Here is a 14,952-nt window from a genome sequence, read left to right on the forward strand (position 1 = left end):
TACAAATCCTTTAAATCAACTCTATTTCCCATGTAAGCAATGTCAGAGCCATTCCAGTGAGAGCATGCTCATAAGTTGATCTGACAACCTTAATACTTCTGAAATTACACTTCGAAATTACACTTCGAAATTACAATTCGAAATCACAATTCGAAATCACAATTCGAATTTCAATTCAAAATTAGAAGTTCTTGAGATCGTATTCAAGTGCTTGTTTGAGCAATGGCCCAAGACTCGTTAGGCAAACCACAAGTAGCTCCCATGGCTAGTCATACTTTAAATAGAAACCGGTCATACCTCCATTGTCCACCAACTTCTTCCTTACATCACAAACTTCTTCCCTCACCAACTTCTTCCTTATACTTTGACTCTTCCCCTGAAAAGAGACAATATCAACTCCCTCGTGTAAATCAGGGATCATTACCCTTGATTGTCTCTACTGTTGCAAGCACCAGTATCCCTACAAAGCTGCTTTCTCCATTGTTCAAGCTTCTTTAACCGTGCACGGGAGAAGGCTGGCTGCGAAAATTTGCATAGAAAACAAAAAAAAAAAATTGATCGAAGCCGGAAAAACCAGCCAGCGCTCGAGGCTTTTAGATGCGAAAAAGTGGGAATAAGCGAAGATTCAGTATATTCACTTAATCACCCAGCCATTTTTTGCAGAGAATACGGCAGTTAGGTGTGTTGGCAGCTAGCGACGCAAGTAGGAATCGGGATGTAACCAAAGAAGAGGAAATCATGCATCTGGAGTCGATTTAATGTCTTGAATTATAAAGGAAACCCTTTGTTTATTGCATTTTTGCTGGTGAAGCTAATCACATTGCATCTGTAATGCTACTTGCAAGTACGTTCTTGGTGATTGCAACTTGCACAGCATCTGAGCTTGAAGATCATTGCCTGCTGGTTTGGTTGGATCTCTTTCTGACTTGGGAATGTATATATATGAATCTGGGAATCCGTTAAACTGATTCAAATCAAAATTGCAAGTTTCTTTTCCACATACATTCTTTTACCTCTTTACGCTTTGCTTCCTCCTGATACGTTCTTTTAACAAGCTTCCATTCGTTCCTTATACTTTATCGTTTATTAGTCGAAAATGGTACTTTCAAGAACCTTCTTGGTAAGTACTTATACGGCTATTCTTCTTTCTCTTTCCAAGTTTGCAAAAGCTGATGAAGATGCTGCCACTACTGTCACTCATACAAACTACATATATCCTGATTGCTTTAAATCTCAGGTCGACACTATTGTGCAAGACCTTCCTGCCAGTCAGACCACTGGTATCCCAATAGTTTTTGTATATGCTCCTGAAGGTGCTGAAGCTAATACTTTCGCTGCTGGGGCTCCTGGTGCTGCTGGCACTCCTGGTACTTCTGGTACTCCTGGTACTCCTGGTACTCCTGGTACTCCTGGTACTCCTGGTACTTCTGGTACTCCTGGTACTCCTGGTACTCCTGGTACTCCTGGTACTCCTGGTACTTCTGGTACTCCTGGTACTCCTGGTACTCCTGGTACTCCTGGTACTCCTGGTACTTCTGGTACTCCTGGTACTCCTGGTACTCCTGGTACTCCTGGTACTCCTGTTGCCAATACCCCTGCTTCAGTTACTGCTGCTTCAGTTACTGCTGCTTCAGTTACTGCTGCTTCAGTTACTGCTGCTCATACCACCGATGCTTACTTCCATTATACCGCTAGTTCAGATAATACTCACTATCAAACTGTTACTTCGTGCTCCAATAATGTCTGTTCAAGTTCAGTAACTAGTAATGTTGTTCCTCATTACTATACTACGAGTGCCCTTTCGCTGGTTCATAAGAATAAGGCCGGCTCTAATGAAGATCACTCTGGAACTAGTACTGAAACAACCGCTTTAACAAAAGCAAAAAATACTGCTGAATCTGACTCTGAGACCACTAAATCAAAAATCGCCTCCTTCAAAGGTAAAAACGTTAACACTGACTCCTCAAGTGAAAAATCGTTGGTTACAAAAACTAATACTGATACTGAAGATCAAACTCATTCGAAAACAGTTCATAAAGACGGTAAGACTTCTACTGAAAGCTCTATCGAAACTGAAACCGAAACCGATGATAACTCTAAATCTGGTTCTGGTTCTACTATCTATGATTATGAAACTGAAACCAATGATCACACCGAAACTGATACCGTAACTGCTAAAGCTAAAATCTTAAAAGTTGCAAAAACTACAACTAAGACTATTTTCAAAGCTTCTACTAGGCCAATGAAACTTTATTCTCCTAGCACTAGTACTGTTACTAAAACAACTACTCAAAAGAATCCTTTAGTTACTGCCAAGGTTGTTACCAAAACCCAAACTAAAACTATTGACTCTGATAAAATCACTAAAGGCTTTTCTATGGCTAGCTCAAGTCACAAGTCTTCTCAAGTGTCCAGTTCTGCTTCTGGTTTGGGTAACTCTAGCTTTGTTGCTTCAAACTTAAGTGTTCCTTCATCATTGACAACTTCCACAATTGATTTGAGAGTTAGTTCTGGTTTATCAAGTGCTTATGCTGCTTCAAGCCATGCTGCTAAACTTACAAAATACGGTAATTCTTCTTCCACTGCTTCTTCATCCAGCTTATCCCAAGCTTCTCTTACTAACGCAAAATTGCCTGCTGGGTCTGCTTCTGCTGAGTCTGCTTCTGCAGGTTCTTCTTCTGTTTCTCCAACTCTCACTGCTGCTGCTGCTGGACCTTCAACTAAATCTGGTTCATCTTCAACCAACCCTGCTACTTCCGCATCTGACCTCTCTGTTGGTGTTAGTGCTTCCATTTCTCTCTCTGTTGGAATTCACTCATCAGATGCCTGTGGTGTTACCGATTTGTTTGAAGCCATCGAAACTGAAGCTCCTTCTGACGTTTTCGAAAGAAAAGAACTTCCTTTGGATATCCCTGACGGTGTTGATAATAATGGTGTTCCATATGAAACCAATAAGTTCTACGCTAACTTATTCTTAGATGATCAAACTGATATGATCTGGTCTTATCCATATGGTTTATACTGGAAGACTCAAGATTACTATGGATTTGGTGTTCAACATACTAATACTTCTAACAGAATTTTTGGTTCTCAAGATACTAATAATAAAGATGTTGATTCATACTATTATAACCCAACAAACACTGCTGAAGTTCTTTTCTCTGCTACAACTTTCTCTAAAGACTCAAACCATTTGAGTGTTAGTCAACTGCGTGATATGTCTGTCTTGGTTCAACTTTCTCCAGAAAAATCCGTTGGTAAAGACTATATTGACATTCCAATTGTTCAAGGTATGGGTTTTGTTACTGGTGTCTATCATGGTGATTTAACTCCAGAAATAGATTCATTAATTGGTTTTGATTCTGTTTCTAAAGAAAGTTCTGATGCTTTAAGTAAAACTACTTTGAAATATCGTGCAACTTTATTTAATGGTGTTGAATGGTTAATTTATGTCACTTTACCAAAAGACTCTAAGGTCGATGACTATGAATTAAGTGCTAAATCTCCCTACAAAATTACTGCTTCTTCTGCTGTTGATGGTGCCGTTATTCAAGTCGCTGTTGCTCCTTCAAAGAGCTCACAAGACGGATACTACGATCAAGCTGCTGGTATGTATCCAACATCTGCTGAGCTTACTGGGTCAGTCTCTGGATGTTCTGATGCTACTTATGGATTTAAATATTCAACTAATGGTTCTTCAAGCTCTGATAAAACTATTGTCTTTGCGTTACCTCACCATGTTGATTCTCTTACTGGTTCCACTAAAGATACTTCTACTGGAATTAAATTGGCTTCAACTACTAAAGGTGACATGTATGGTTATTTAACTAATGAATTGAAAATGTCTGAAACTTTAGAATCCAACATTGGTTTCTTACCATGGACCAAAAACATGAAAGGTCTGCTTTCATACACTTCTGATCAATTAAAACTTTTAGCTAAATCAGCTAATGAAGAATTAGGAGTTGATATTGACCAAACTGTTCAAGGTGCTGATTCAACTTACTCTTCTGGTAAATTACTTGATAAATATGCTTATATCTTGTTGGTTGTGAATGATATTATTCAAGATTCTGATGTTGCTAACTCAACTTTAAGTGATATGAAAGATGCTTTTGAACCATTTTTCAAGAATAAACAATATTACCCTCTTATGTATGATACCAAATGGGGTGGTATTACTTCTAGTGCTGCTCAAGATGGTGATACTGGTGCTGATTTTGGTGCTCCATACTATAATGATCATCACTTCCATTATGGTTATTATGTCCATGCAGCTGCAATTGTTGGTTACGTTGATAAGAAGCTCGGTGGTAATTGGGCAGAAGAAAATAAAGATTGGGTCAATGCTTTAGTTAGAGACGTTGCTAACCCATCAGAAGATGATTCATATTTCCCAGTTTCTAGAATGTTTGATTGGTTTGCTGGTCACTCTTGGGCTAGTGGTCTTTTCGTTAGTGGTGATGGCCGTAATGAAGAATCAACTTCTGAAGATTATAACTTTGCTTATGGTATGAAATTATGGGGTAACGTTCTTGAAAATGACTCAATGGAACGTAGAGGTGACTTGATGTTGTCTATTATGAGTAGATCTATGAACAAATACTTCTACTATTCTGATGACAATGATGTTGAACCTTCTGAAATCCTTCCAAATAAGGTTTCTGGTATTTTCTTCGATAACAAGGTAACTTATACTACATACTTCGGGTCGCCAGATAAGAACCCAGAATATGTTCACGGTATCCATATGTTACCAATCACCCCTGCCTCTTCAATTATGAGAGGTCCAACTTTTGTTGAGCAAGAATGGAAACAACAGATCTCTACTTTCATTGATAATGTTAAGAGTGGTTGGACCGGTATCTTAAGACTTAACCAAGCCTTATTCGATCCAAAATCATCTTATAAATTCTTCTCTGCTGATGATTTCGATTCCAAGAAATACTTGGATGATGGTCAAAGTAGAACTTGGAGTTTGGCATTCTCTGGTGGGGTTGCCAACTCATCTTAAGTTCTTCATTCAGCATTATAATTCATGACTTTCTTTCTATTCTTCTTGTTATTTCTTATGTATATTAGTTAATTGGTTTTCAATGGATAATTTAAATATTTACTATACTTTCTAACCCCTGGTCATACACCATAAACTTAAACTTTAGACTTTTAAAAGCTTTGATGGAAAGGTTCCAGATCAACAGTAAGCAAATTTTGCAAGCGAATGGAAAAAGCAGTACCTCAACGCACAAATATGAAAAAATGAAAAACATCAAAAGTTGGACGTCAAGTTCTATAACTCTAATCTATTGACAATGTTTCTGTTATCGAAGATCGTTGATAGATTTGCTGGGAATACTGAAGAGTCAAAGACCGATTCTTATTTTAAGAATGCATTACAATTGAATAATAAAGGGTATGCATTGCGTGTGCTCAGTGTTGTCCCCCACTCATTGGCACACCAACTCGGATTTGAATCGTGGTTTGATTATATTATACGTATCAATGGGCACGAATTGCCGATGATGTACCCATCCTTGTCTCACTATTCTTATAGTATCAACGATGATGGATCCATAAACTACGGAGGGGATACTACACAAGAACAAGCCAGTATGATAAGTTATGACGTTCTTCTCAAAGAATTGGTTACTATTGCGCAAGGAGAAGGAGGTAAAACAGCAACTTTTGATGTATGGAATGCTAAAGGAGGTATAATAAGACTGATTAAAGTTCCTCTAGAAAAATTCAATGAAAATGCTACATTTGAAAATGATCAATCTGTTACCAATCTATTTGTTAATAACATTGAACAAATAGGGTTAACTTTACAATCGCAACATTTAAATACTGCAACATATGTGTGGAGGATATTGAATACTCATAATGGGTCTCCAGCTTTCCAAGCTCAATTGGTTCCTTACACGGATTATATAATTGGTTGTGATTCTGCATTCCCTGATGATGTTGAAGGAAAAGGTTTATTATCCAGAGGAGGAGAGTCATTACTTTCAAGAACCGTTTCAAGTTATTACAACCATCATTACTCAAAAATGCAAGAAGATAATGTTCCAATTACCTTATACGTTTATAATCATGATTATGATATTTTGCGTCCAGTAACGGTAAACTTATCTAGATCCTGGGGTACCGGCCAAAATCGTGGTATTTTAGGATGTGATGTTGGTTATGGCTTATTACATCGATTACCAGAAGTTGTTGGAAAGTTTGATCATAATGATATAATCGATGATGTGTTATTTGAAACAGATCAATCGCTTCAATATAATTTGGATCAACCTTCTGAAAATACGATAACACCAATGGCCGATAGCACTGCTCCGTCAGTTTACGCACCTCCTCCATTATCAACCGTGCCTGCCCCATCTAAATACACTGGTAGGAAAAAGAAGAAGGGCACTGCCAATTTGGATGAATTGAATGATTTCATGAATGAAGAATTGGCAAAGTCAAAAGAATCAGATATTAGTCAATCAAATAGTAATACTCCACCTCCACCTCCTCCACCAAAGACAACATAAATAAATAGTTATATAAATAATGTTATAGTAAATCATTAAATGTAGGTTGCATGGTCTTTTTTTAAGAAACTCGCAAGTTTGTTGTAGTGCAGATGAATTTATTTTACTTTTTGATAAAAATTAACCATTTCCTGCAAAATTCAGTAAAAACATCTTGAAATATAGTAAATAAGAAAGAAAACTTTCACAATCCAAAGATTTCTTACTCTTTTTATTTAAATTCAATTCTATTGGTCCGCTTTGTACCCTTAAGGTTTCTTTTTCTCGAAGTACTTGTTGATTTTTGATCAAATTAGTTTTATTTTCCCCAAAAATAATTTTTGATTCCAACTATGAGACAGGTTATAAACAGAAAAGATATAAGATACCAACAGAGAGTCAAAAAAAGCTAAATTCTAAAAAATTAGGAAATTTAAGTCAAACAAATTGAAGCTTAAACTTTTATTGGTGTATTAAACTAGGTCAAATTTGGTCATATAGAAGCCTTTATGGCCAAGTTGGTAAGGCACCTCACTAGTAATGAGGAGATCGTCAGTTCGAATCTGGCTGAAGGCATTATTTTTTGATTCAAGTTTGTTAAAAGTATTTTATTTTTTTTTTCTTTGAAACGTTCTTTAAAACTACATCATCGATATAAATTTTGAAACCAGCTCGATCGAGTATAACGTTCAGAACATGTGGCCCTTTAGCAAGTCAGAGAAAGCGGAAAATTTGAAAGAAACCCAAGTATCAAAAGTTAAAGAACAAGGAGAACAAGAAGACTTACAAGAACTATGGAAACTTTTCAAAGATAGCCCTGAAGATATTCAAACACGAAGAAAACAGGTTACTTCGATAATACAAGAGAACAATTCATCATCTTTCCCATCAGAGATATCGGTTTTAACATCTATTGATGAATTAACTGGGTGTTTTGGATTGGGCTATCAATTAAAGAATTATTATAGATATGGAGAATATTCTGATTGTAAAAGACAAAGAGAAAAATTTTGGTTCGCTATCAAAAATGGATCAATTATGGAAGGAAGTGATACGTATTCGATTAATGATGAAACTTTGATGAAACCCAAGGAATTGAAAAGAAGACAAAAAATTCAAGAATTCTACAAAAAAAGACTATTAGAAGATAAGGCAAGAGGAAGCTCCGAGGATATTTGGAGCGAACGTAAAGAGCCTTTAGTTAACTTCTTGAATAAATAAAAGGATGTAAATAGTATATAGAATTAATATAAAAAGAGAATGATAAACTTTTATTAGTTATTAACGATGGAAAGGACAAAGAAAAATCACAGTTTGATAATGCTAAAACAATCAATAAATGAAAGAAGAATGAATGAATGAATAATAAAAAAAAAAAAAAAAAGGGGGTAAGAAAGCTAAATGTTAAGAAGTGAATATAAAATAAAACGAAATGATAAAGAGGTTACATTATTATACAACCTTTCTTTTCTGGTTCATTATCATTGGCACCTTTTGGTTTAGCATTAAGAGCGCATCTAGCAGCTTCCGAAAAGGCTTCATTGACACCTCTATTTTTTTTAGCAGAGCATTCCAAGTATCTTAAAGCACCAACTTTTTGAGCAACTTGTAAACCTTCTTCGTAACTAATGAGTCTCTTCAGTTTTTGATAAGGATTTGATTGTTGATAAGAATCATCTTCAGGACTATTTTGTTCGATATCATTATCTTCATTATTTCTCAAGTCACATTTTAAAGCAACCAAAACTAATTTAACCCCTTCACAATGATCAGCAATTTCACCAACCCACTTGGATTGAACATTTTCTAATGAATCTGGCGAATCAATAGAAAAACATAACATAATACAATGGGTGTCGGAATATGATAACGACCTAAGTCTATCAAATTCTTCTTGTCCAGCAGTATCCCATAACGATAATTGAACCGATTGTCCATCAATAAAGATATCATGAACGTAATTTTCAAACACAGTTGGTTCATACACTTGAGGAAAGTACCCTCTAGTGAAAACATTCAATAAAGAGGTTTTACCACAAGCACCATCTCCAAGAATAACAATTTTACGTTGAACTATCATCGGTTAGTATTTCCTCCATTGAAAACGCTCTCCTTTCATTATACATACTGGTCTTTTGACCTCCACCACAGACTGCCATGATTCAATGTTTCTTTGATTGTCTCTTTCTATCAAACAAGCTATCTTGTGATATGGTAAAAAAAAGTATCTGCTAAGTTGTTTTTCATTTTCCAAATCTGAACGTATGCCTTTTTTTTTGTTTTTTTGGCCCGTTTGATTCCCTGCGCTTTCTACATTTCCAACTACACCTTCAATTCAGCCCCAAAAGGGCCTGCCTTTCATTGCGAGCATAACAGACAATCAAAACAATCGACTTAAACGAGTCCAATGACGAGTACTTCTTTCTCTACGTTTTTTCGTCGGTTATTTCAGTTATTTGATTGCATTTATGTCTCGTGTAGGGCTGAAGAAAAATTCCAAAACGAATACCTCCGTACATCCAATATTAGATAACACCCGTAAACCACGATTGAAATTTTTTAAATTTTTTTTTTTTTTAATACTTTTTTTTTTTTGTATGGGCTCATCTCGTTGAAAACTGAAAAAATTCAAAAAAAGTCATCACCAACATTGTCTTCAGTATATACAACAGCATGTCGGTGTCCACAGCAGGTCCTTTGATCTGTTCTCAGTTCGACCCTTCGAACACGTATCTAGCCAGTGCGATCGTGGCGTTGGACTCTCATCAAATCAAGGTACAATCGGTTAATGCATCTCAATCATCATTAGATACTTCCTTTAATCTTGATAGTGGGTTGAAGATAACATGCCTTTCCTGGGTATCATTTGGTGAACAGCAGCTGGTTGCGTTGGCGCTCAACAACGGGAGTGTACTTATATATTCACCATTCACTAACCAAATCATTGCAGAGCTTGTATCAACGACTAATTTATCGATTACTGATTTCCACTATTCTCCAGTTACATCATCGGCTTGGTCGTCGGATATAAATGGGAACCTTTTCGAGTGGGATATGGACAGTTTCACCTTGATTAGACAGTTTGCCATTACTGATTTACTAGAAACATCGGAATCAATCAATAAAATTAGCTCAATAACTTATGATTCGAAACCTCATCTTTTAGTTGGATCCCATTCAGTTTATTTGGTTGATTTAGATAACCTTCAAATCATTAAAACATTCCCTGCCCACGTCCAACCAATAAGCAATATCTATCCTGTTCCTGATAATACTGATCTTTTCTTCACTAGTGCCAAAAATGACCGTTTCATTAATTTATACTCTATTCAAAAAAATTCTACCAAAGCAATTTTTGTGTCTCAGCTGTCGATTTCACTGTTTTCATTGGGGATTAAAGATGAACAAACTTCAATTCTTTTGGTCATTAATGAAGCCGGGAATTTAGAAGCTTTCCAAAATCCTTTAAATAACGATCCTCAAAGTACTCCTGCATCTCCATCCTCTACTCCAACCCAATCTAAAAAGAGAAGAAGACATCAACTCAACGCAGTTCAATCCCGTTCCTCAAACGCTTATGTAAAATTATCCAGACCATCTATAGAAATCAAGAATCCAAATGATTCAAACTTAATTATTAATAGCATCACTATAAATCACGATTCTATAATATACTCCTGGTTAGAACATTCAAGTGTTGCATATTTTGATACTTTGAAATGGTTAGATGAATCAAATAATTTCTTATTGAAAGGTGATATCATGCTTGAAAAATCAAGACCAAATTTAAAATCTTCAGTTTCTCATTCAGAAAAAGGTCATGATGTTGCAGCTACCAAACACTATAAAGAAGGTAATGCCATTATCACCGAAGGTTCTCAATATGGGGATGTCGCAAATGTCACTGATGACGAAGAAGAAGAAGAAGAAACTTTGGCTGATAAATTAGATAAATTATCAACCGATCAACAAAAAAATCTTTCAAATAACTCTAATAAGAAAAAGAATAGATCAAGTAAAAAATCAAATACCGCTACTTTAACAATCATTCTTGCTCAATCTTTGAAAAACAACGATCATAGTTTACTAGAAAGTGTTTTGGTTAATCGTGATCCAAATATTGTTCAAAATACTATTGCCAGGTTAGACTCATCTCTTGCCGTCATCTTATTAGATAGATTATCAGAAAGAATCACTCGCCAAACTTCTAGATTTGATCAATTAAATTTCTGGCTTAAATGGATCATCATTATTCATGGTGGTGTTTTATCTTCTTTACCAAATTTAAATACTAAATTAGCAAATTTACATGCTATTTTAAGTAAAAAGGCAAATACTTTACCAAGGTTATTGGAATTACAAGGTAGATTAACTATGTTACACCAACAAGTAGACCTTAAGAAAGAAATTTTGAATGGTGATCAATTCGTCTACACTTCTGATAATGAAAATGAAGATGCCGTGGAGTACGTCGAAGAAATTGATGATGCTCAATTCAAAGGAGAATTATCTGAGGATGATGAAGACTTAGATATGGATGATTTACAAGATGATTATGAAGATTCCGAAAGCGAAAATGATGATGCACTGGATCAATCCGATGTCGAAGGAAATAGTGACATTGATGCCGATGGTGCTACTTTTAAAGACGACGTTATGCTTGATGACGATGATTTAGTAGATGCTGATTCAAAATTGAAAAAACATCTTAAATCCTTGAAAAAGAATAACTAGTCAATAGACATTTATAGCTTATATAAAACCCCCATCCCATAGCCAGGATTTCCTGGTTTGTACAATAAATTACATATCTTAAGTACAGTATCCTCGTTATATAACAAGCCTTTATCGATGTATTGTTGGCAGTACTTAAATAGGCTGCAACTTTGAAGAAACGATTTTGCGTTTTGGACGTTTTTTTTTTTTCTTTACACGATGGCATCGAGAACACCAAAACGCCAAATCACTTTGGTATAAATAGTTTAGAGTTAGGCTAATCTAACACTGCTGATATAAAAGATCTGTTCAGGTACCGGTTTTGTTCTTGGTGTGTTATTGCTGGTGAAGGAATCGAATTTTTGTCAATTGGGTTGATCCAGGACTTAAAAAAATAAAGAAAGCATCATGTCATTCAAACCTACTTTGAATTGGAGACTTGTGTTTTTGGTATCCATTGGATTGAGGTTTCTTTTCGCTCTCTCCAACTCTTATATTCATCCGGACGAACATTTTCAAAGCTTTGAAGTTGTTGCTGGCAAAATATTGAATTATTCAGTTAGCCAACCATGGGAATTTAGTAGTGAAAGTCCAGCTAGAAGCTGGGGAATTCTCTACTTATTCTATGCTCCGGTGATGTACTTAATTAAGGTTACTGGCTTACAGGCCCATTTAAATCCTATACATATATGGTATTTGGTAAGGTTGCAAAATATGGTTACTGGGTGGTTGATTACTGACTTTTGTTTATATAAAATGTTGCCAACTAAACAAGAACGAATTAAAGCCATTTTTTTTACTCTGACCTCTTACGTAACTTTGGCTTTGCAATCTCATGGATTTTCCAATAGTATAGAAACTGTTTTGGTTTTGGTTTCCATATACATCATTGATGACTTAAGATTCACTTTAGAAGAGCTGAAGAAAAATTCTCAAGTACTAGTTTCAAACAATTTTACCAAGTTGCTTCTCTTAGGTATAGTGATATCACTTGGGGTGTTCAATAGAGTAACTTTTCCAGTATTCCTAGCCTTACCAAGTTGGTTTTTACTTAAATACTCTTGGGTTAAAAAATTATCACTTTTCATAATTGCCTTTGGTTTTGTCTTGACCTCCATCTTATTGGTCCTAGTTGATACCATTGAATTTGGCTCTGCATCTTTCGATGCTATTCTAGAGAATCCCCTTAACATTGAGAATTACGTTTTAACTCCATTGAATAATTTCATCTACAACTCTAACATGGAAAATTTGAGCCAACATGGTGTACATCTGTACTTTAATCATTTCTTGATTAATATACCCCAAATCTTTGGCCCTGCGGGATTAATATTCTTATTTCCAGGTTTCAAAAATAGGTATTGGAGAACCACTCCATTCTTGAGTGCTTTGGGTGGAATTACTATCTTATCTGTTGTTCCCCATCAAGAATTGAGATTTTTAACTCCAGTAGTTCCATTATTATGTTCATGTTTTGATATTTCTGCATTTTCATCGCCCGAAGCCAACGAAGAGCCTCAAGAAAAGAAGAAGAAACTCTCACCATCTTATGGTCCGGTAATATTAAATATATGGTATTTGTTCAATGCTACACTTTTAATTTTGATGGGTATCCTCCATCAAGGTGGTGTTATACCAGCCTTGGATTATTTCCATGAGACTTATTATAAATCAAACGATCAACAATCTGGTGTAATTCAAATATGGTGGAGAACCTACTCTCCTCCTAGTTGGATTTTGGGGGATGTGAATAAATCCACTCAATTTATTAGTATCAATGATGATTCTTTCGAATACAACATTGATCGTAGTAAATCAAATGTTTTATTCGATACTATGGGTCTTGAATTTGATAAATTGAACGAACTAATTAAGGATGTATCTCAGTCCAATTCTAATATATTCAATAATTTGTTGAATGGTTTCAAATCCAAATCACAACCCAAAATCTATTTAATAACACCAATTAGTTCATTTAATATGATTTTTGAAGATAAAGAAGAGATTCCTTATAAGTTCCAACAAGTTTGGAATTATGATTATCATCTTGACTTAGATCACTTCGACTTCGACAACATAGAATCCTTCAGATCCGGTTTAGGTATATACGAGCTCATTTAATGAAATAATACATAATTTATGAAATTTAGATTTATTAACTTTTATTAAATATTTTATTTTATTTCTGGTTATATTGTACAATTCAAGAAATTACTTATAGAAATCGAATTTATCATGCTCAGTACCGGACTTAACTTGAGAGGTATATGCTTCTTCTAAATCACTTTGTAAAATCATGTATCTATTCTTTCTTATAGCTCTCAAACCGGCTTCTTGCATAATAGCAGCTATAATGGCCCCGGATAATGGATCATTTCTAGTAATCAAAGAATCTAAATCGGCTTCAGGAGCTAAAGCCATATTAGAAGCAATTGTAGAAAAAATTAATCTTCTTTCTCTTCTGTCTTTTAATGAAGGAAATTCAATTTTTCTATCCAATCTACCTGGTCTTAACAATGCTGGATCCAAAGTATCAGCTCTATTAGTAGCCATGATGACTTTGACAGTAGAAGATTGATCAAACCCATCCATTTGATTCAATAATTCCAATAAAATTCTTTGAACTTCTCTATCAGCCCCAGTTTGAGCGTCAAATCTTTTTGTAGCAATAGCATCAATTTCATCAATGAAAATAATGGAAGGAGAATTTTCTCTTGCTAATCTGAAAACATCTCTCACCATTCTTGGACCTTCACCCAAATATTTTTGAACGAATTCTGACCCATTAATTCTTATAAAAGATGCGGTTGAAGAGTTTGCAACTGCTTTAACCAACATAGTTTTACCGGTACCTGGAGGACCATAGAGAAGGACACCACGAGGGGGGTCGATACCAATTTGTGAATATAAATCACCTTGAGTTAAAGGTAACTCTACTGCTTCTCTAATTTCTTGTTTTTGCATATCTAACCCACCAACGTCAGCGTAAGTAACATCAGGTTTTTGATCATCACCAACAATCGAGATAGATGAATCAGCTTCAGGAGGTAATATATCAACCAAAGCATTTGAATGACGATGTAATGCGACTGATGAAGAAGGTTTTAAGAGTTCCCTATCTAAAGTAGATAAAATTCTTACAACATAATTAGAACCAGTGGTTGAGGATACAATCCCAGTATTTTCATCAATTGGCTCCAAAAACTGGCCTATAACCAAAGGCACCGATTTAATTCTCTTAACTTCTTCCTGTGCTCTTACTAATTCTCTCTTTAAATGACGTTGTTCATCTTTAATATAATCTTCTTGTAATAATAAAAGATCCAATTCTTTTTCCAACTTCTTTAATTTCAAATATACATCTGATTGTTCTTCAGAATTATTGAAAAGAGAAGCAGCTTTGGATTTGGCATTCAATGCTGCAGTCTGTGAAGGTGCTGCACTTGGATAAATACCGAGTTCTTCCATTATACTTTATTTCTTCTGATTACTTTATATCACTTTTCCAGATGGTTATTACTGCGATTTCGAAGCTATTTTTTTGACACCGCTTTCTCTCAATTGGTTATCACGGCAAACGGTAACAATGGATACTGATCTAGTCAATGAAACAACTATTTATAACTAATTGATTGGTAATTAAAGTAGTTGATCTGGTTCTACTGAACAATTTTCTTTGAGTGGCAACAGTTTTCAGTACAAAAAAAAAAAGCTGAGA

At 35.2% G+C, this 14,952-nt stretch overlaps 8 protein-coding genes and 1 non-coding gene across 9 annotated transcripts; 6 read left to right on the plus strand and 3 right to left on the minus strand.

Annotated features, from left to right (window-relative positions):
* Positions 1 to 1,096: 1,096 nt before the first annotated feature.
* ENG1 (endo-1,3(4)-beta-glucanase) lies at positions 1,097 to 5,014 on the plus strand (the record flags this gene model as incomplete). Its single annotated transcript, XM_020218545.1, has 3 exons — positions 1,097 to 1,412; positions 1,620 to 1,807; positions 2,048 to 5,014. The coding sequence occupies 3 exons, from the start codon at positions 1,097 to 1,099 to the stop codon at positions 5,012 to 5,014; spliced, it is 3,471 nt and encodes a 1,156-aa protein (XP_020076754.1).
* A 296-nt stretch (positions 5,015 to 5,310) lies between these two features.
* On the plus strand, positions 5,311 to 6,552 carry HYPBUDRAFT_152523 (uncharacterized protein; the record flags this gene model as incomplete). The annotated part of the gene is made up of 1 exon (XM_020221064.1): positions 5,311 to 6,552. A coding segment is annotated over one exon (1,229 nt), but the record flags the coding sequence as incomplete, so codon positions are not given.
* A 469-nt stretch (positions 6,553 to 7,021) lies between these two features.
* Positions 7,022 to 7,094, plus strand: HYPBUDRAFT_t79. Its single transcript has one exon. It is a non-coding gene; the product is annotated as a tRNA-Thr (tRNA).
* HYPBUDRAFT_156447 (uncharacterized protein) lies at positions 7,028 to 7,739 on the plus strand (the record flags this gene model as incomplete). Its single annotated transcript, XM_020222198.1, has 2 exons — positions 7,028 to 7,055; positions 7,288 to 7,739. The coding sequence occupies 2 exons, from the start codon at positions 7,028 to 7,030 to the stop codon at positions 7,737 to 7,739; spliced, it is 480 nt and encodes a 159-aa protein (XP_020076756.1).
* A 163-nt stretch (positions 7,740 to 7,902) lies between these two features.
* RHO3 (Rho family GTPase) lies at positions 7,903 to 8,932 on the minus strand. Its single transcript, XM_020219627.1, has 2 exons — positions 8,647 to 8,932; positions 7,903 to 8,591 (listed from the first exon to the last, which is right to left on the minus strand). The coding sequence occupies exons 1-2, from the start codon at positions 8,675 to 8,677 to the stop codon at positions 7,963 to 7,965; spliced, it is 660 nt and encodes a 219-aa protein (XP_020076757.1). The 5' UTR covers positions 8,678 to 8,932; the 3' UTR covers positions 7,903 to 7,962.
* A 199-nt stretch (positions 8,933 to 9,131) lies between these two features.
* UTP5 (Utp5p) lies at positions 9,132 to 11,217 on the plus strand (the record flags this gene model as incomplete). Its single annotated transcript, XM_020222525.1, has 2 exons — positions 9,132 to 11,120; positions 11,200 to 11,217. The coding sequence occupies exons 1-2, from the start codon at positions 9,192 to 9,194 to the stop codon at positions 11,215 to 11,217; spliced, it is 1,947 nt and encodes a 648-aa protein (XP_020076758.1). The 5' UTR covers positions 9,132 to 9,191.
* Positions 11,085 to 11,551, minus strand: HYPBUDRAFT_197803 (uncharacterized protein). The gene has a single exon (XM_020222992.1). It carries the CDS (start codon positions 11,458 to 11,460, stop codon positions 11,227 to 11,229), a length of 234 nt encoding a protein of 77 aa, XP_020076759.1. The 5' UTR covers positions 11,461 to 11,551; the 3' UTR covers positions 11,085 to 11,226.
* A 91-nt stretch (positions 11,552 to 11,642) lies between these two features.
* Positions 11,643 to 13,355, plus strand: SMP3 (glycosylphosphatidylinositol-alpha 1,2 mannosyltransferase; the record flags this gene model as incomplete). Its single annotated transcript, XM_020218601.1, has 1 exon — positions 11,643 to 13,355. One exon carries the CDS (start codon positions 11,643 to 11,645, stop codon positions 13,353 to 13,355), a length of 1,713 nt encoding a protein of 570 aa, XP_020076760.1.
* Positions 13,356 to 13,419: 64 nt separating this feature from the next.
* Positions 13,420 to 14,850, minus strand: PR26 (proteasome regulatory particle base subunit). Its single transcript, XM_020219284.1, has one exon. The coding sequence runs from the start codon at positions 14,700 to 14,702 to the stop codon at positions 13,446 to 13,448; it is 1,257 nt and encodes a 418-aa protein (XP_020076761.1). The 5' UTR covers positions 14,703 to 14,850; the 3' UTR covers positions 13,420 to 13,445.
* Between the last annotated feature and the right edge of the window lie 102 nt (positions 14,851 to 14,952).

The sequence above is a fragment of the Hyphopichia burtonii genome, assembly GCF_001661395.1.
Source record: "Hyphopichia burtonii NRRL Y-1933 unplaced genomic scaffold HYPBUscaffold_3, whole genome shotgun sequence".
Classification (NCBI taxonomy): Eukaryota; Fungi; Ascomycota; class Pichiomycetes; order Serinales; family Debaryomycetaceae; genus Hyphopichia; species Hyphopichia burtonii.